The following is a 19,972-nucleotide window of genomic DNA, read 5'->3' as shown; positions in this document are numbered from 1 at the left end:
CCGGTTTTGAAATTCTCCCACTGGCCCAAGCCTAGCTTATCCCTGACAAAGGTCCCATCTGTTGGTGGGATCCCTTTCTCCTTTGCCATATGCTGTCATAACTTAGTTTTTTGTGGTTGCACTTTGGCTGATCTAGATAAAATCTGATTTGATGATCTTTGTCTAACATCTTCTACTCAGTTTAACTGCTTTCAGAACTTGCACCTTGTCTTTAAGAAATTAAGTTAAGAAATGTTAAAAACATTCTCAGAAGGGGGATAGTGACAGGAATGCACAAGTTGTATAAGCCACTTATTGTTGCTATTGCTTAGCTAGAAGGCTAACTAGTCAAGATAGCTGCATAACATTAGCTTGCGGAGGACTGCGAGTCCAAGCCAAGTCTTTTGGGGGGGCTTGAGAGGGTACAACACTGTGGTAGGAGGGCCTTCAAACAACAACAAAATCACAGCCTCGGCCCGCTCCTCTGTTTCTGAATACAGAAACTGTGCAGCGCTTGCACCGTGACGTGTTTACTTTGTTTCACTCACTAACATTTGGCAACCCCTGCTTTACTAGTCATATTATGCTTCAGTAAAGCAGAAATATTACACATTTAACCTTCAAATCTTTCTTGACTATTCTCAACTGTTACCTATCCAAACCTTTTCACCTGTGTGGCCAGTTAGGCAGGAGCATGCACAACCTTACTGTGTGCTCACATTGTGAGCAACATGATCAACAAGTCACCAGAAGTCCATTCATTTCCTATATAGCTGAACAACAAGCAAAATTAAGATGATGTGTAGACGGTCAACAAGCTTCTTGACCAAGAAAATTTGGCCACGGCTGAACTTTGCGGTATTCATATTTCAGTGCTTCCTTGTACTGATTTTGTGTCCTAAACAATAGTTCCACCTGTCATGTGCAAAATGCATGTGAAGTTGGTTTCAGCCATTCAAAGCTTCCCACAAACTTTCATTTGAAAGACTACAGGAATAAACTTCTCAAAAGCGATGCTTAGAGAATGGTTCTATCTATCATTTGGGTAGATGGTAAGCTTGAAAGCAATTTTATTGAGTTTTTTCGGATTATTTTCTATTAATGCTATTAGCTCTTGCTTGCCAGCTATGTTAACCCCTCGAATGATGAAATGTTATGAAAGTCAATACCAAAGCAGAAAAAGTACACAATTTGCCTGTTCAAAACTTTGTAGCTGCAGACCGCTACATAGATCAGAATAGAGAAACCCATCAACCAAGTTGATCACAGTGTGAACGCAGGGTTATTGGATGCTGCTAGGATCTCCCCCACTAGCTATGCTCTAGAGCTTAGCATCTGAAAAGACACAAGTGAAAGAAGGCGGTGTTTTGTAATGGAGTGAATACCGCAGACTCGTTGATCTGTGACTAACTGCGGGACAAAGGCCTCCTAGGGTGAGGAGTCTACAGATAGATATAGAGGAAGACAGACACCCCCACCATCAGTAAACTCCTTCCAGCCCTCTGCCTCTGATCTCTCTGCATTGCTACTGTTCACCTGGTGGAGTAACGGGGAATCTGGTTCTCAATCTCCCAGCCAGCCAGATTACCAGCCATGCTCTCTTTGCATATCTGCCTGTCCTTGGAGTGGTGGGTGAGTCTTGTCATTTTTGGGTTTTGTTTGTGGTGTTGTCGTGGTTTGATGTAGTTTCGTTTGCTCAGCTCCGCTTCATGGACTACGGCTGTAGAGAAGGGATAGGAGAGAGGGGAGTAGATTCAACAGCTCAAGCCAACAAACTCCCAGCTGGTTAACACTACTGTCCAATTCCAGTCCGATGCCTGTTTAGCCTGAAAGTGTCTGCTGAGGTGATGTTGCCACCCCAGCACACAGCAGCATAGATAGGGAGACTGGCTGCAACAGTTTTAGTCATAACTATATCATTAGAGTCTGAAAAACTTTACATTTCCCATAATTTGTTATGATCTCTGACTCTGACCCAGCTAATAGAAAGCAGTTCGTTTTTATCTTCTGCAGAATGTGCTTTTCGCCACCTGCTCATTGGGCTGCTGCCTGGCAGGCTACATTGTTGTATTCCTCATTTTGTCAAACCCATACGTATTCCAACCTTTAATTCATTTAACAAAATGCAGTAGCACTCTTCTGTCCATTTTGTAAGGTTCATTTCATCCTAACTGATAATTTTATGCAACATATTTTGTAAAATGTACACAATTATTGCTAGGTGGTTTTCACAATGGGCCTTGCATCCATACTAAATGCTGTCAGTTTCAATATAGAGTTTAATGCTCTTTTTATTCTGTTGTGATTAGCTGATAATTGAGTGGCCAAGATTTTTGTTGCACAGCACTCTAATCCCTACTGTTGTTTAACGGTGCCGTAATTCGTTAGATTTGAAATTGTCTCTGTTTTACTTCTCACTGTGCTCTCCCACCACAAACATATTCCCTTCTAGAGGCAATATAAAAGGATCTAGAAACCATGAAAACTGTAGTTAATAATTCACAACACTAGCTTGAATTTATTGAAAAGCAAATCAGCTGGTTGCGGTGTTGAGCAATGTTTGTCACAAACCAACTATTATACCATTAAACAATTTCTAAGAATATTTTAAGCATTATCATCTGCAGCAAGAAACTAAAAAAAGAAAAAATATATAAACCACATCAACAACTAGGCTACTCCAAACATAAATATTACATTCTCCTAGTAACAATACAACTTATTTTACTGTATCATCTAGAACGACAGATTGACAGCAAACAATCCTGGTTAATCCATGTAGGATATTACAAATAGGACATGATAAAGGATGGTAAATGGCTTGCAGAAAATAACCAGATTTATGAGAATAGGCTTGCCCTATGCTTACTTGTGTTATTAGTAGTGGAAGAACACAAACTTTCTGCTTTGTACTGGTCTTAGTTTGTTTTTCCCAGTGCCTGAACAGGGGCCAGGGATGCCTGAAGTCCACCACTATCTGCTATGTCTTATTGATACTGAGTTCCAGTTGTTTCTCCCTGGAAGCCTTCTATACTGCTTTCCTTGTCTAAAATACACCCCCCTCCCCCCCACTATTGAGGAGTCATCCACAAACTTCTCTAGATGGCACGGCAAGGAGTGTTTCCTAAGTCTGAGGTGCGGGTCATAAAAACCAAATATTCATGTGTTAATTCATGGTGATTATTTGGCCATTAACATTTTTTTAATGTTGAGATGCGTCATGGAACAAATTTTACCAGAATTAATTAACTAAATCGAGGCCAAACAGCTCTACATTAACCAGCCACTAGAGGACTTCTGGTGCCATTTAAAAAACCCTCCATCTCTCTGCCATTGTTTTGTTCTCATCCTCCACTAGCTGCTTTCACTCGCAGTTGTTTCTATCAAAGCAACACAAACTTCTCAAAATGAAAGGCCAGTCTGGTTCAGTGGAAGGCAGCATGGCTCCATTCAGCTTTTTCTACCAGCCAGAAAGATGGAGCGAGCCAAACTAGCATTGAATTGAGACAATCTCTGCTCTCACTGACAACATGATGGATAAAGACATGAACCAATTAGTATAGCAAAGAGCAGAAAGGGATGGAAGTGATGCTTTTTTGTCCATAAAAAGATTTAGTCCTTGTACTTTTGGGAACGCAACAAATAATATGGATATTCATTTAGATGGGGGGAAATGGACTTGAACCTATCCCTAGTAGAGTTTAAAGGTGGCAGTATGCTAACGGTGAACTTGCCTGAAATAGAAACACAGTCAAACACACTGATGCATGAAAATGTGTGTAAACCCTCTATGACTTTGTATTGTTTGTTCATCTACACTCCACACCAGTGGAGGCACATGAAGATTAAAGAGGTAACCGTAACCTAGGGAAACCATAAATAGCGGTGACAAAAACTCAGAGAGAACAATGCTACGGTGAAAGAGCTACAAAGGCAGCTGAGGGAATCTGGGGATTTGGAAGCTGTTTGATCGGTCCCAAGGAGATGTTAGCACGGAGATGGAAGCACAGGCAATAGGCCCTTTTCACAAACATGGCTGCCGTACTTCTCACCATTGTCAGCAATGTTAAAAAGCAAACTTTCTGTCACCTATAACTCTGTCTGTGATCACTTATTTTGTGTTTTAACATAATGTATAACACAATACAGGTGTTATCACTGACATATCTTTCTGTTTCTGTTGTCAGACGACTGCGCAAGTAAGTTTGATTAAGGGCCACAAAATACTAACTGGCTAACGCTAATTTCTGTACTGTTAGCATTTTGTGACCCTCAATCAAATCACTTTTTTTTATAGTTGTGCAGTCGTCTGACAACATAATTAGGAAGATATGTCAGTGACAACAGCTGTATTGTGTTATACATTATGTTCAAACACAAAAATAAGTGACACAGACAGAGTTATGGACGAAAGAATGTTCGCTTTTATCATTGCTGGCAATGGTGAGAACCGATCTATACCCTGCGGAAATGCGGCGTCATGTTTGTGAAAAGGGCCTATGAACCGGAAAAGGAAAGGACGAATTTAGTGCGACTCTGCCCAATGGTCAGTTTACATTGTTACACAATTACATAATTACATACATGCATTTGCTTTCTTGGGGGTAGGCCATAAAATTGCTTAAAATTAATTCGTAACTGGAGACAGTATTATTTAGAGGAAACAGGGCATTCTATCAGTTTTGAATGGGCAAATCCGTAATGCTAAAGATGGCGACACCGACAACATTAGACCTGCCGTCAGCAAAACTGACCAACCGACACAGCTTTGGGTGCATATCATAAAGAAAGTCCGGCAATCATACTTTCAGGGTCACGCAGCCACAGATCTGTGTTATTTACGACAACTGATGCAAGTGGGGGGGCAACAACACGGGGACAACTTTGACAATAATTTGAAATGATATTTTAATAAAGCACTGAATGGCGGCATGCTTACAAGCATTGATGAGTGGAAAAAAGAGGTTTTTCTGTGACAACAGTGTTCCTTGGAACAAATTTTAACACTGTTAAAATTTTAACACTCTGTTAAAATTTGTTAAAAAATGTTGTTAACAATTCGCCAGTGTTGCTAAATATGAAATATTTGTTGTGTACATATACACTTTGAAGTAACCTTATCTCAGATGGAGTGGAAATATAGTCATTACTGAAAAAGAAAGGAATATCCACACATTGAATGTTAATCACGAGACCCTTGTGCAACATTTAGTATTCCTTGTGTCAGTAGTCTTTTCTTGAATGACTCAGTAAGTACCATCACTGTTGATATAGGCCTAGCCTATATCATAGCAGGTTTCCTCAGACTCCTCTGTTTGTTCCTCACATGCCTCTGTCAGACAGATATTCACATGCTTGATCATCTCTGACTTCTCTGTTGTTTTTCTTACAGTATGTCCCACTACTGAAGACTAGGGCAGATTTTCAAAGAACGGGGACTAAAGTAGAACAAGTTTAGTGTGTTACAGTGCATCTTTGGTTTTCTCTTTGGAACATTGGACAAAGCTGCAGGCAGTGTTTTGTGAATGGGCCTAATCTGCCATTTGGTGGACCTGCTTCACTTGAGGGTTCACTACTAATGGAGGCATGTCTGTGTAGTATGCATTTATCCTCCTTAGCAAAATGGCAGTCTAGCTCAGACACTGGAGGGCATTAAAAAAGAAATGCACCCTAACCCCTTAAATCTTGGTGTTGTGTGTGAGAGGTCAGGAATTCAAGACCGAGCGATGAACCAAAGTTCAGCTCAAAGTTCAAAAGTTTAAAAATTCATTAAAAATCAGGTGTATGTGCTATAACTTTGGAACTTTCATGAAAATACAGGCCCAAGTAAGAAAAAACTTTCACATGCCGCAACCTAAATGAAGTCAACTACTTTTTTTTTTTTTTTTTTTTTTTTTTTTCAAAAACAAATTAAACATGACTAGTCCCACAAATTTCATTCAAATGTCAGAAATTTTCATTTGGACCAAAATTGCGTCCACAGTGAATGAAAATATCTGACTTTAAATGGCACTTTACACATTTACTGCTAGGAGATGGTTTAGTCTATGGTTTAGACTAATCAAAGTTTAATCTTCATAAAATAATACATTATTTAATGGAGAAATTACTGTAGATACAGTTTTTGAGATACTGTAGGTCTCAAAAACAGAGATAGACAGAATTTTGAATCCTCAGGTCATGTAATACATTGTAGTCAATGGAGAATAGAGCATATTTTCACCTATGAAGGCATCAATCTTCATGAAAACAAAATTTTTAAAAATTACTAAGACTCAGTTTAGCAGTAAGATCATCTTCAAATACACATTAAAAAGCAGTGTTTGTCAGGTCAGTAATATAAAGGCTTTGGAAATTGAATGGTGGTTGGGTTGCATTTTCTGCTAAGAAGAAAAAAATTATAGCCAGCTTTTTGAGGTGCTACAGTGCCCCATTGTTGTAAATTGAAAAATCTGAGGATTAACTGTGAGGGTGAACCAGAGAGTTGGCTAACTATGGGATAGAAGTTAATAGCACAGCTCCTATAGTCTTAAAATGGTGGGCCAGCCACTTAAAAGCAGTAAATTTGAAGACTACTTTTTGTTGAGAAAAAAAAAATATTTTTTATCCCATGCACCATCGTCCCCTCTCCCTCTCTTCTCCCCTCTCTATCCAGTACCAGCTGTAATTTTGTTTGAAGGTTGAATGTATGGCAAGTAGTTAAACAGGAGGGATTTTGGGTGTAGATGCAATGACAAATTATTCAGCATCAGCAGATATTATGTTTTGTTTTGTTTTGTTTTGTTTTGTTTTGTTTATCTTTTCAAAGCAGTAATCCCACTGTGGTCATTTTAATGCAGTACAGGTGTTAAAGGAGAAGACACACACACACACACACACACAGGTCTCCCTTTTTTTCTCATTAAGGTGACAAATAGGTGCATCTCCAACTACCTACAATGGTGTGAATGCATATAGGTTACATACAGAGAAGTTATTTATTCTGTCTTTCACTGTGTCCCTCCCTCTCCTCTATCACAGGTGTAGTTAGTTGGACCGACTGCCACTACGCTCAGAGGACTTCACCTCCTTCTTTCCCTCCACACCTGGACACTTTCACTTCAGACCAGCCTCGTCTATCAAGCCCTAATCCCGCCCCAAAACAGGGACCCTGCCCTGGATGATCATTTCTCCCCTGCCCACGTTTTGAGGATTTTTATTTCCACCCATCTGACGGAGGACTTTGAATCAGGAACATTCTAGGATTATCCACTAAATAATGAGCGAGTTCTGGCTGTGCTTCAACTGCTGTATCGCAGAGCAGCCTCAGCCGGTAGGTGGCCTCCCCTTTTCACTTTTCACATTTAAATTCATTTACATTTCATTTTGTTAGGCATCAAAGGAGTGAAAATTTCTTTCACATTAATTCCATAACTTGGTACTATTTAGGGTTCCTACTGGTCATCGAGTTTCTGGAATATCATTGAATTTAGAGAGGTGTATTCCAGACAGGGGAATTTAGGGAATTGGATAAATACTCTGGGGAAGTCAGGGAATATCAGGGAATTGTACAAATTTGTCACTTTACAGGAATATAGCAGAATGTATTTTGCAACTTTTTTCACACATTAATTGCATTAGCTGGTGTTTTTTAGCCCAACTGTACTGGAAACTGTCTGTTCACACATTTAGAACTCTGGGCTGAAAAACAACAAGCAAACCAGGAAGGATTGCAATTTTTGCTCATGGAGGCACTCTGACTTAGTTACGGAAAGTCGTGGAATTTTACATCAGGGACATGGTAGGAACCCTGAATCCTTCTATGGTTAACCGCCAGGTTAGTCAAGATAATGGCTTTTTGCATAAAATGAAATTCATCAACTAGCCACAATATCAAGTGGGTTCATACGTTCAACAGCCAATTTCAATTCTTAGCTGCTAGTTGTCCCCATTGATGAAATTGGAGGGACTATGCATCAGTCTCTGTTCACTTGCTCGTTTGTCTGAGCTGTCGCAATATCTCAGACACCGGTGATCAGATTTGGATGAAACTTGGGGAAATGACACATCAAAACTACGCTGATTGTGGGGGCTACAATTACAGGTCAATGTGTATTTGTTACTGATTGGTGGGGGACGACATCACTGACCTATAATAAAGTAGGCACAGTCAACCGGGCTCTGCCCATTGATGTGAGAGAAGCCAATTCTCCTTGCTACTTCCTGCGACCTCCCATAAGTCCCAGAGTGTATTGTCGCCGCACCATCGGTAGGATTCTGGGTAAGGGACCCGCTCAGCCAATCAGATGCTGTGACGTAGAGCCAATCAAGCTCTATTGTGCCAATCCAAGATGGCAGCCCCTTCCTGTGATGTAAACAGATGTAAACAGAGGCAGGGGGGTTTTGTCTCCTTCCATAGTAAGCAAACGTCTGAATGCGGTATTTATTCACCTGAATGTTGTAATTGTAAAATGTCCATGTGTGCTGGAAAGACATTAACGTAACGTTAGCCAAACTTGGAAAAGCCTCCATTATCCATGTGCTAAACTATGTTTTTCATAGCACCTTGACTTACGCAATGGCATTAGTTGTTAGGTTAGCTACATGCTTAAAGTAGTATTCCACTTAGTTTTAACATGGGGGTTATTTGGCTCTTGACCACCATGAAAACCAGAATATAAACTAATCACCAAGATCAGATGCAGCTGGACGAGTTTGTAGCGTTCAGATTTTTACTTCCCATTCATTTGAATGAGGCCAGAAAATAGACTGAAAACTGACATTTAACACGTTGGTGAACAGATTCAGCAACAGATCCCGCTGCTGTGATTTTCAACTGCCGTTTGGTCGTATTTTTTAGAGCATAATTTCACCAAATAGCATTTTTGTTGATAGAAGAGAACATAGCGGAGGCATGTATCCCTCCGCTATGTTCTCTTCTGTCAATAAAAATACTACATGCAGCTTAGGTTAGCTACATGGGGTCAATTAAATCATAGCAACCTCATACTTGACAGTTTCACTTCTTGAGGTCAGTGTTCTAACATCTAATCTGAGATGGCTAAACTGTCTACTGGTAGTCTGATAGTGACATTTTAAGCATATAAGTAGAGCTAAGGCTATTCCCATTTGAAGCCTTCTAAATTCCCTCCTTTTCTGTTATGCTCTGTCAGAGGCATAAATCACATGTTCACAATGTTGTTGAAGGCCCATTCCATTGAAAAACATAATTTTCCAGCTTTCTGCACGTTTGTGAGGCATGAATTAAGATTGAAAATCAGGGTTTATGATATTTTAAATAAACATTGTATGACCAAAACCCCGCCTTGCTCTTAGTGGTTTCAAAATCACCTTTTTTATGTTACGAATTATGGCAAATATCATTGGTTGCATTTTTGTCCCACCTTTCCTAGTCCCTGCAAGCTAGCTAGTTATTTTTGAGACGCTTATTATTTTGCATACTCCCAAAATGACTAATGAAACATGGCAGATAGTTGACGTTGTATAATACCAGGGTGTCAACCTGCACAAAGCCCACGAGGAGAATTTACGGTGAGCTTGGCTAATTCAATGGCAAGTATCACATGGATCCATTTAGATTAGATCATATTAGATTCCTATGCAGTGGACTGCACTCTGAATTTGACTCAACACTCTGTGTGTTTGCCAAGTTTTCTAGTTTGACACCTGATGCAATTTCTTCAGTCAGCTCAAATAAGCAACAATCTGAAGAAGCCACTGGATTTTATTCACAGGTAATGTTAGCTTTCATATGCTAGCATCTCAGTTGAGTCTCTTTCTTCTGCCGACACGGTTACTGAGAGAGGAAAAACAACCTGGAACGGTGCTAGGATCCTAATCCCACCCTCTCCACACAATATTATGTACTACATCTTCTTGTGCACATGCTTGAAAACCATGTGATAAACGTTTTTGGTGTTGTACAGCATTATAGAGTGCTTATGCCACTGTCTGTGTCTCTTTTTCTCATTTAATCGGAGGCCTCAGGCTCCTTGCTCTGCAATCAGCTCCTAGGAGATAGCTGCTGTCACATCACATTCACCCCCAGTTTCTCTGCCTCAGCTCTATGCAAACACACACACTCACACAGCACCCTTGAAACCAGTAACAAAAAATTAATTTCAGTAGTTTTGTCCAACTGGTGTTGGGTGTAGCCTATCTTTGTTCTGTCTAGGTTTGTTCATCTTGCAATGAAGATAGCTTAGGTTAGACTAGATAAAGGTTGAATCATCTGCAGTGTGTATAAAAGTATAAGTGTTGGCGTGTGTGTGTGTGTGTGTTTATATATTGGTGTTAGGCTGTTTAAGTGCTTGTCATTTTACCCTATCATAATACAGTACCAGCCCCTTGATGTGTCCCCTCCCTTGTTAGAATGTGCACACTGTATGGTATATGCATGTAAACAGTGGTATGCTGAAAAAGAGGTGAGCTTTTGCCTCCCTCCGCCTTTTATGGATGAAGTATGTGAAGAATTCAGGCTTCTTGTGTTCTCAAGGCAAGGCTGGGCCACTGATAATTCTGCTCAGCACAACCAGTCACCCAAGTTTGGGACCCTTGCCATATCCAAGAGCCCAGAGTGATATTTGTGATTATAACACAACTATATGTAAATCAGAATAACGTAAAAGCAGGCTCAGTATCTCCTTGATTCTTCAGCAGACTGGCTAGAAAAACCCACAAACCCCCCTCATAGTCTCAAACATAACATTTGACCAAATTAATAATAGCAGGTATTGAGAGAAATACAAAATCAGCTTTAGGAAAATGTTTCAATCTCTCTCCGCAGTTTCTCCATAGCATTCAAAATCAAGCATCACTGCACAAGCAAACAACAACTTGAAATGCACAAACAAAATAGTTTGAATGAAGTTGCACTTGAAAGCCGCTCCCTTCCATAGGAAATAATGGCGTTTTGAGCGGAAACCGCTCCGCAATGTGAACGCAATGTGGGGGGTATTATGTCGCGCCCCCCCGTAGTTCCTCTGTTCCCCCCCTAGGGGGCGCGCTCCCCAGTTTGGGAACCTCAGCTGTAAATGATTAATTCTGTCAACAATAACCTAGTTGAGGTTATGCGATGTTTCTCAATATGTGGTTCACAGACTAACAAATTGACCCACGTTTTCATTCATGTAAGTATTTCTGCAAGCTTGTGGACGCAGGTAATCTCAGAAGAAGCACAACTAACTCTCCATTACCTACATCCAAAGTGCCATACATTACCATAGGTACATTTTCTGTAAACTAATCCCTAGAACTCAGTTTGTCCACCATTTGTATGTATTAGTGTGTCGTTTGTTTATGCAAAGTTAGATGAAAGCTCCTGTATTTTAGCCCATTTCAGTGAAAGCTTTCCATCTATAAGTCAAGCAGATATGACAATATGGAGTTTTACAAAACATTTAGACATTTGTATACAATAACGCAAAATACCAAAATGTTTAAGAGTAAATGGAGGTTTGAATAAAGAATAAATCATAGGCGTGAAATGTTAAATCTCTTTAAACCTCCCCATGTCAGTTAAAGCAACGCTTTGGTGTCACTCCTGACAAACGGAGGGAATATTTACCAGTAGTGAAAGTTGCTTTTGTGATTTTGGCTGTTTTCACACCTCTCTGTTGGACAAAGGATGCAAACCCATTCTATAAACTGTCCCTCAGGGAGAAGGAGAGGCACTAGGACATTTATGAAAACTGTGACTCCTTAAGAAATAAATTAGTGTGCAATAAAGGAAAGTGTGCAATGCAGAATTTAGTTGTAGATTAGCATAGGCTGCATCTACACAAGTGTGTGTTCCTGCAAGGGTGCTACTATGTATGTCTATACAAGTGAGGGCGAGCCTTTGCGTGTGCATGTGTCCTAGATAATACTAATTGCCCTGACAATTATCACACTGTTGAGCAGTGATGTGAACGCCTACAGAAACTAGACCAATATTAAAGCAATATTCCACTTAGTTTTAACATGGGGGTTATTCGGCTCTTGACCACCATGAAAACCAGAATATAAACTAATCACCAAGATCAGATGCAGCTGGACGAGTTTGTAGCATTCAGATTTTTACTTCCCATTCATTTGAATGAGGCCACGAAAATAGACTGAAAACTGACATTTAACACGTTGGTGAACAGATTCAACAACAGATCCTGCTATTTGGCAAAATTACGTTCTAAAAAGTAAGACTAAACGTCAATTGAAAATCACAGTAGTAGGATCTGTTGTTATTTCTGTTGACATGTGCATCATAACAGTTTCATAACAGCAAGGACTAGTCTTAATCACAGCTATTCAGTAATTGTGTCTCAAAACTCCACTCCTTCAATCCTTGTTGTGTACCTCAGTCCCCGCTGTTTGAAATAACTCTTCTGAATTCCAACCACTTTCCTCTCCAAATTATGATGAATTATGACGTATTCTTTACCAGATAATTTCTTTTTTTAAGCAGTAAATAGTGCTCTGCAGATTCAGAGTCAGTTGAAGGAATGGGGAAGTGAGTGTGAAGGCGAGTGGCCTAGCTTGTCCTGACACCGGTCTTTCAAGTAATGTGGTTCATGCTCTGACCCGACCTTCCCGCAGCTTGGCAGAATTGTCAAAGCAATGTGCTCTCCAGCCCCACAACTGCCAGGCTCCATCCCAGGGAAATTGCACTAATGAGGCGTATTTGTAATCTTGTTACAGTGATTTCCACAGACAAGGCAAGCGCAGCCACATAGAGCCATGGTACCGCTTTATAGTGCATCCCAATCCCATTATGGCTGATGGCACTGTCTGTGGCAGGACAGTTTATATGTATGTTACGATTTTGGGAGAATATGATCTTAACAGGGTTTCCCACAGCTCTAAGGCGGGCCACCGTAACAAAAAATGCCATCGCCTTGACAGAAAAAAAAAATTGCTCAATGAGGAGCAGATTTCAGAGCATTTGGGAGTCGAGTAATAGTGATACATTGTAACAACTTCAGCAAGCCCTGTCTAAAACATTGACAATTGGCTATGTTAGCAAGTAAGATAAATACCTCAAATTACTTTTGTGCCATTGCAAACCATGAATTTTGCACTGCTTTTTCCTCTACATTTAACTGCTGGTAGCCTTTGTTACCTTGTGAAAGACAATACAAACTAACTACAAACTAACTGAATTACTTCCTTTGCATATTAAACCGAAATGGCAGAAAGAAAAACAGTTTTTAGAGTAAGTTTAAACACAATTTTTTGGCCCCATTCAAATGGCTGGTGGAATGTTCAGCTCTGCTAAAGTGGATGATGCTGTAATGCACTCCAGCCCATAGAGATATAACATGTTATATCTCTGTGCTCTAGCCACTCTACAGACTTTACAGGCTGTGCTTTTTACAAAACTGTAATAACTCCCACAATTTGAAGACTACACACACATAAAGATCTTCAGCAATCACTGCTAGTCAGACAAACAACAATGGCTGCAGTGGAAGAGTGCCAAAGGCGGCTGAGGGAATATGAGGATTTACAAGCCATTTTTTTTATATCTTGTGCTGACAAAAAGGAAAAGAAGAAAAGGGAGATAGTATGTTCGTCTGCTAAATCAAACCAGGAGACATGACAGAGTTTAGCACTAGATGTTAACACAGATAAAAGGAGAAGCGTTTTCCACAAGGTGCAATTTCTTACCAATTGCAGACAGTCACACAGTGGAGACTGGTGTGGGAAGATTCAACTGGTTCAGCCAGCAAGTCTGAGCACAAGTAACATTATCAAATGTATTTGTTTTTGTTTTGTTTTGTTTTTTAAAAAGCCATTTGGAAATAAAACCTGTTACTATGAAATAAAAATTAAACTAAATCGTATGTTCTTTTGAAAACGATAATGAAATTATACTACATAGTGAGCTGTTATTAATAATATAATAAAAGCATAATATATATTTTCCATAGGAGATGAGTGAGATAGAACCAGCTAACCCCCCCCCCCCTTTCTAATGCCACAGTGTGTTGCTTCATGGCACTACAGTATTCCATTAGGAATTTTTATTCTCATTTCCCATTTTATTCCCTATTCGGGTCTGCTAGAAGAATCTTGATTCACAACTTCACAGATTAAATGATTTTTCTGAAGTTTAGTTTAAGTCGGAGTATAGCTTGTAAATGTTTCCCTGTTTGATGACGATGCATTGCTTGTCATTGTTATTTTGAGTTGTGAAGATCGGCAACATTTCCACTAACTATATACTGTATATGTCGTCATCAGCTGTAATGTTTTTCTCTAGCTCAGACTCTTTTCATGCTGGTGAATGTCCAGGGGCCTCATTTATAAAACATTGCGTGCGCACAAAGCCGGCCTGAAAATTGCGTGCGCCACTTTTCACGCAGATTTTCGGATTTATAAAAACAAACTTGGCGTGAAAATGTGCGCACCGCCACGGAAACTTTGACCCATGCGTGTGCACATTTTGGAGACAGTGGGAAACGCCGACTGACATGGCAAAGCAGTAAAATAAAGCAAAAAATGCCTTTTACAATCAGTTAATTTCCAGGCCGACTCCACATCAACTTAGAAACCCCTCTAATAATAATATTCTGTGTCAGAAGAACGTCTAGGCTACAACTAAATAGTGTCTTTGTTGCTTTAGTTTGAAAGCCAATCATTTGTCCAAAAAGCATCTATATGTCATTATAGGCTGACATGGTGTGAATTAGTCTCAAGTAAGTGCATATCAGTCTTTTAGCAGAGACCCAGTTTGTCACAATTAAATGCGACAAATTCAAAGTGTTAGGCAATTGGACTGGATGTCTCAAGATAATAAATAATGAAGCGTTATGGTGCACAGGGCTCATTGGAGATGCCGGTGCCAGGCGCAGCGTCCTCTACAGCCTCCTCTTCACCGCCGGTCGCACACTGTCTGATCCCCCGAGTCAGAAAACGAGAATAAAGAACTTGTCTATGCGTTTTTATATTCATATCAAATTAACGTGAAATGTTGAATGCGTGGTTATGTTCACTCTTTCCAAAAACAAAAGGCACATTTACGATAACTGGGTCAGTCGCAGCTCTCTCATCTTCCTCTCTCACGTTATGTCAGTGTCACGCTGTTCTCTGACATAATGCCACTAAAAACGGTTTCCCTCGTCATCAAGGTGTAACGTTCATCAAGAGAAGAGAGCTCCGGTGTCTCCTCGCCCCGCCGGTGGCGGTGACACACTGTCACTGCGCAGCAATGCGCTTCTTGGCGTCAACCTTTATATCGGACAATTTATTTTTATAAAGGGTCCGGCTATCGGAGCTGGCAACATTAACTGCTGCTGTGACATGTTGCCACTCAACAAACTGTTTCTGGTTGATGACGCCCGAACTGAGGCCTCTTTTCCGTCTGGTTCGGCTTTGCCATTTTCTCACACAGAGAATGGAATGACAAGTACATTTACATACACATCAGTATTCATTCAGGGCGTTTCATTGACCATCTCTGGTTAATTGTGGGAGTTAAGGGGCGGAGCCTGAGGCTCGTGCACGTGTGTAACATTTCAAGTTGGATTGTGAGGGAATGGGGAAATTGCTGCAGGTGTGCGTAAGCACAGTTTTATAAATCTATCAAAAATATTTTTGTACGTACGTACTTTTCCTCTTTTGTGCGCACATAACCTTGTAGTGTGGAATCCACGCACAGTTTTATAAATGAGGCCCCAGGCCTGTTGTTGTTAAAAATGAAGGTTTTCTTGTTTAGGTGCTTCATGAGATAGGATAGTGTTTCTGAAGGTGGGAAGACTTTTCTTGCTTGCACAGAATTTACAGTAAAAGCGTTTCCCTCCAAAATGAGATACCCACCACTGGAAAAATTGACACCTAATCTTACAAAATGATTCCTGGCATCAAAATAAAGCACACTATAGGTTACTATTAAAAATACGACTTATGCTAAGATACTAATGAACATCACAGCACAAGGACCCATGCCTGGCACTTGTTTCATTGAGCCCAGTCATGTGCATAGCATGCCCCTGTAAAACTGGTCATTCATTCCAATTTCCAATGTATATTGGAAATACATGGTCAGATGACTAGCAGCTGTTTGTGGGTATTGTGACTCTGAGATGTCCTCACATATGTGAAACACATATGGTGTTGAAAATGGATGTGTGTGTGTGTGTGTTCGCATACACATTTGTTCTACCGTTGTCACTCTTGAGAATATTCTCAATCATCTTGCTTGGGGAGATTAGGGACAGAAATTAATGCATAGATTCATATGAGAATGAGGTTGCAAAATGTGATTGATGTACTTATGTAGATCAAAGGGCACTAAATTTTAAATTCCTTTCCTCTTTCCCTTTGCAGAAGCGACGGAGGCGCATTGACAGGAGTATGATTGGCGAACCGACCAACTTTGTCCACACAGCTCACGTGGGATCGGGGGACCTTTTCAGTGGCATGAATTCGGTAAGCAAAACAGGATATGGCTTACTTGATGTGTAAACCTAAAAAAAAATGTTGATCCCTCATTTTTGGAGTAGAGGTGGAACCAGACTAAACCAGATGAGAGTGAAAAAGTTAACTAAAGGCAACTTGGGTCTATGACCACCAGGCCCTTTCTATGGCACAATTTCGTGGGATGGTCTCTTGGTCATTCGTGCCAGTCCCTTGTCAGCCGTACAGTCTGGGTTCCCGTCGGAAGCATTCTACTGAAACAGCTCTTCTCAGAGTCTCCAATGACATCACGATGTCCTCTGATGTGGGTGAATGCGCAGTTTTCGATACTGTAGATCACTGCATTCTGATTGAAAGGCTTAGACAGTGGGTGGGTGTCTCTGGGAGCGCCCTGGACTGGTTCTCCTCCTGTCTCAGATAGGAGTTTTTCTGTGTTGTTTGGTCCCTACATGTCAGCAACTGCTGCCCTATCCTGCGGTGTGCCCCAGGGTTCTGTTTTGGGTCCTATCTTATTGGCCTTATATGCTTCCCCTAGGACAGATTATTAGCAATTTTGAAGGTATTTCTTCTCACTGCTACACTGATGATATTGACTGATGCTGTACATCTTGTTTAAGCTAAATAAGACTGACAAACTGTCTGTTTTACACAATTGTCTGATTGCCATTAAGGACTAGATGGCTAACAACTTTCTACCACTTAACACAGATAAGACTGAGGTCCTTATCATTGCTTCTGACTAGGGCTACAACTAACGATTATTTTGGTAATCGATTAATCTGTCGACTATTTTTTCGATTAACCGATTATTCTAACGATTATTTTCTTAGTTACATTAGTCATAATAAAATAAAAATGAATCAAGCAGCTCAAAATTCAAAGCTTTATTGAGCTCTCAAGTCTTTGAGGAGCAGGTGGAGGATGTTTTCTGTCAGGACTTCTGCTAAGGAGAAAATCATCTATACACTTTTGTTTTTTGAAAAAATCCTTTTCCCCTGGATTCCTTGGGTCATTCATCGATCCATATCCATATCGTCTGACTAGATTTGTCGAAATTTTTTTATTTTTTCCAAATGTTTTCCACTTTTTTGCTTCAACAAATTTGACACACAGCATATCTGGCCTGTCCTGCACAAAAGTTATTGAGCAGTTTTTTGATATTCCATTCCATTTTGATATAATTTGCGTCCAAAGTTTGCTCAAATGTTGTGGGCGGGGTCTGTTTTACAAAAATTGCCATAACTCATGAACACATTGTGCTATGTTAATCAAATTTGGTACAATTGTGCAGGTACCAACTCTGAGCCAATGTGCAAGATTTGGTGTCATTTCACCGATAGAGGCACTACAGCAACCTTTTACATTATAAATGGCCATAACTGTAACTCGTAGAAACAAAATTCGGTAACACTTTAAAATACGTGATTATTTATTATTGTTTATAAGCCCTTAATAAACAATGAATTATTGATGAATTGAGGATGAGTTAATAAAAAATGGAGTTACAATAAACCTGTCTTGCATTCACTGACACTGCAAATACATGATTCCAGGGTTCAATGAGGAGAGACTAGGGCGAACCAGGACATCCCATAAGGAATAAGGTGCCTCCTGTTAGAAAGAAAAAATCATGTTTGGGGGGTTTCCCATATTGCTGTCTTGTCTTCATTATTGTTTTCCTTTGTGGTCTTCTCATCTGTGTCCTATTCTTTTGCTGCGATGACCCAATTTCATGAAAATTTCATGTTATTTGATCATATATTTATCATTGTACAGATTGCACAGACATTTTTTTGCAGGATTTCGACTCTAACAGAGCCTTGTTGATGGGGTGGGGTTATATCAGGGTATTAAAATAGTTTGTGCTTCTCCTAAAATTTCAGTATAATGGTGATGGAATCACCATTATCTGTCTGTCAAATCCTAATGAGTTAGAGCACCATCTTGTGGCTGACATGTACCAAGCAGTACCAAGGACTGGAATGTATTTTTTTTTCAGCTCACTCTACTGTTCATTGATCCTCTCAATATATGTATGTATCTATATTCTTTTTTCTGTATGTTTCCATTATTCTTTCTCTTTAAGTCATCAAAATTGTTTCATGGCTGATATTTCAGAGAAACAGTGCAGCAGCCGTGGAGCTGGTAGGGATTCAGTGTCTTGCTCAAGGACACTTTAGCAGAGTGCAAGTTTGAACCCAGGTCCACCGGTTGCAAGATGGTCTCCGTTAACACTAGTTCACCCTGCTGTCTTTCCCCGTCAGGTGAACTCCATTCAAAACCAAATGCAGTCGAAGGGAGGGTACGGGGGCGAGGCCATGCCAGTGAATGTCCAGCTGCAGTTGGTGGACACGCAAGCAGGATAACAGAGACGCTGCATGGTAAGAAACTCACACTGTTACCCGGTCATCTGAAAAGAGCCTCAAAAGGAATCACACACTTTGACTTGCAACAGTATAAGTAAGGGAAAATGAATGAGGGGTTGGGCTGCACTAAATGCCAAATGTGAAAGTGATACATTTTCCTCCATGAAAGGTAGTTAAAATTGAAATTGTCTATGTAATAAAGTTAATGTAAAGTTAATTTTCCCAGTTATACAACTGACCAGTCAAAAAAATAAAAAATGTAAAATGCAAAATTAAGTTTTTACCAGTAGTCCTATCTCTGTTTTCCTGGTAATGACTGAAGGTCTGACTAATACTTAAAATGCAATCACACCTATTCAAAAATTAGCATGAGATTCGTATACAACACAAATGTGTACTTAAGCACTTTTTTTTTTTGCTTCTTAGCACTGTTAGGCTGTTTCAGAATTCATTTTAAGATTTATTTTAAATCACAACTAGTCCTATGAAATGTGGCATCATCTGAAATCCTCAGGCAGGATTATCCTTGTGTTTGTGTGTTTGTATCATTGTTTTGGTGTAATTGGCTTGTATTTTATTTCTGTTTTATCGTTAGTGCAGCACCTTTTGGATGCGATGCAGTTTTGAAGTCATATGTAAATAGTTAATTATTATTGTTATTACTAATAGGAGTAGTAGCAGTAGTAATAGTAATAGTGGTGTCAGTATTATAGGCACATATTGTAATTGAAATGATTGCTTGGAGAATGGTTTTGTGCTGAGCGGAAGTGACTGTGTTGTCTTCCCTTTAGGTTCCTCTACAGATGTGAATGTTTCTCCATCCTGGTTCTCATTACACCTGCCTTCAGTGACTGCTCCCCATCATCCCCCAAATACTGGACTGAGGTCACAACTCTTTACATCCCAAGACTCCTCTGATGGACTGGGTTTTGCACCCCCCTCCCCCGCCCCCCCCACCAGCCTGTCCTGTCTGTACGACCATCACACGGAAGCTAACTGACCATGGACTGTAGCAGCTTTTAGCAGAGTTTCAGTGTCCTTCACCTTCAAACCTACAGCCAGACGCTAGCATGCTCCTCATACCTGCAAAGGTGACTCTGCTGTGATTGGTTCCGCTGTTAATATTAGTCATTCCAAATGTAATTGTCTTGTTTTGTTTTTTTCTTTAAGAGCGTCGTTGTTGTTGTCCGGCTGGGTGGCCAAAATGGCAGGTTACTGCATCTTTGTGAAAA

At 40.1% G+C, this 19,972-nt stretch overlaps 1 protein-coding gene across 1 annotated transcript; it reads left to right on the top strand.

Moving 5' to 3' along the window:
* The first annotated feature begins 7,189 nt into the window (after positions 1-7,189).
* On the top strand, positions 7,190-19,619 carry cdc42se2 (CDC42 small effector 2). Its single transcript, XM_071906263.2, has 4 exons — positions 7,190-7,291; positions 16,285-16,386; positions 18,639-18,755; positions 19,532-19,619. The coding sequence occupies exons 1-3, from the start codon at positions 7,238-7,240 to the stop codon at positions 18,738-18,740; spliced, it is 258 nt and encodes an 85-aa protein (XP_071762364.1). The 5' UTR covers positions 7,190-7,237; the 3' UTR covers positions 18,741-18,755; positions 19,532-19,619.
* The last annotated feature ends 353 nt before the right edge of the window (positions 19,620-19,972 follow it).

The sequence above is a fragment of the Centroberyx gerrardi genome, chromosome 2, assembly GCF_048128805.1.
Source record: "Centroberyx gerrardi isolate f3 chromosome 2, fCenGer3.hap1.cur.20231027, whole genome shotgun sequence".
Taxonomy (NCBI): Eukaryota; Metazoa; Chordata; class Actinopteri; order Beryciformes; family Berycidae; genus Centroberyx; species Centroberyx gerrardi.
Note: the sequence above shows the minus strand (reverse complement) of the source record. Positions and strands in the feature narration are given on the sequence as shown.

Coding starts and splice junctions, on each gene's coding strand:
- cdc42se2 (XM_071906263.2), top strand. CDS start 7,238: ATGAGCGAGTTCTGGCTGTGCTTCAACTGCTGTATCGCAGAGCAGCCT. Junction 7,292..16,284: donor TCGCAGAGCAGCCTCAGCCG/GTAGGTGGCCTC, acceptor TTCCCTTTGCAG/AAGCGACGGAGGCGCATTGA. Junction 16,387..18,638: donor TTTTCAGTGGCATGAATTCG/GTAAGCAAAACA, acceptor TTTCCCCGTCAG/GTGAACTCCATTCAAAACCA.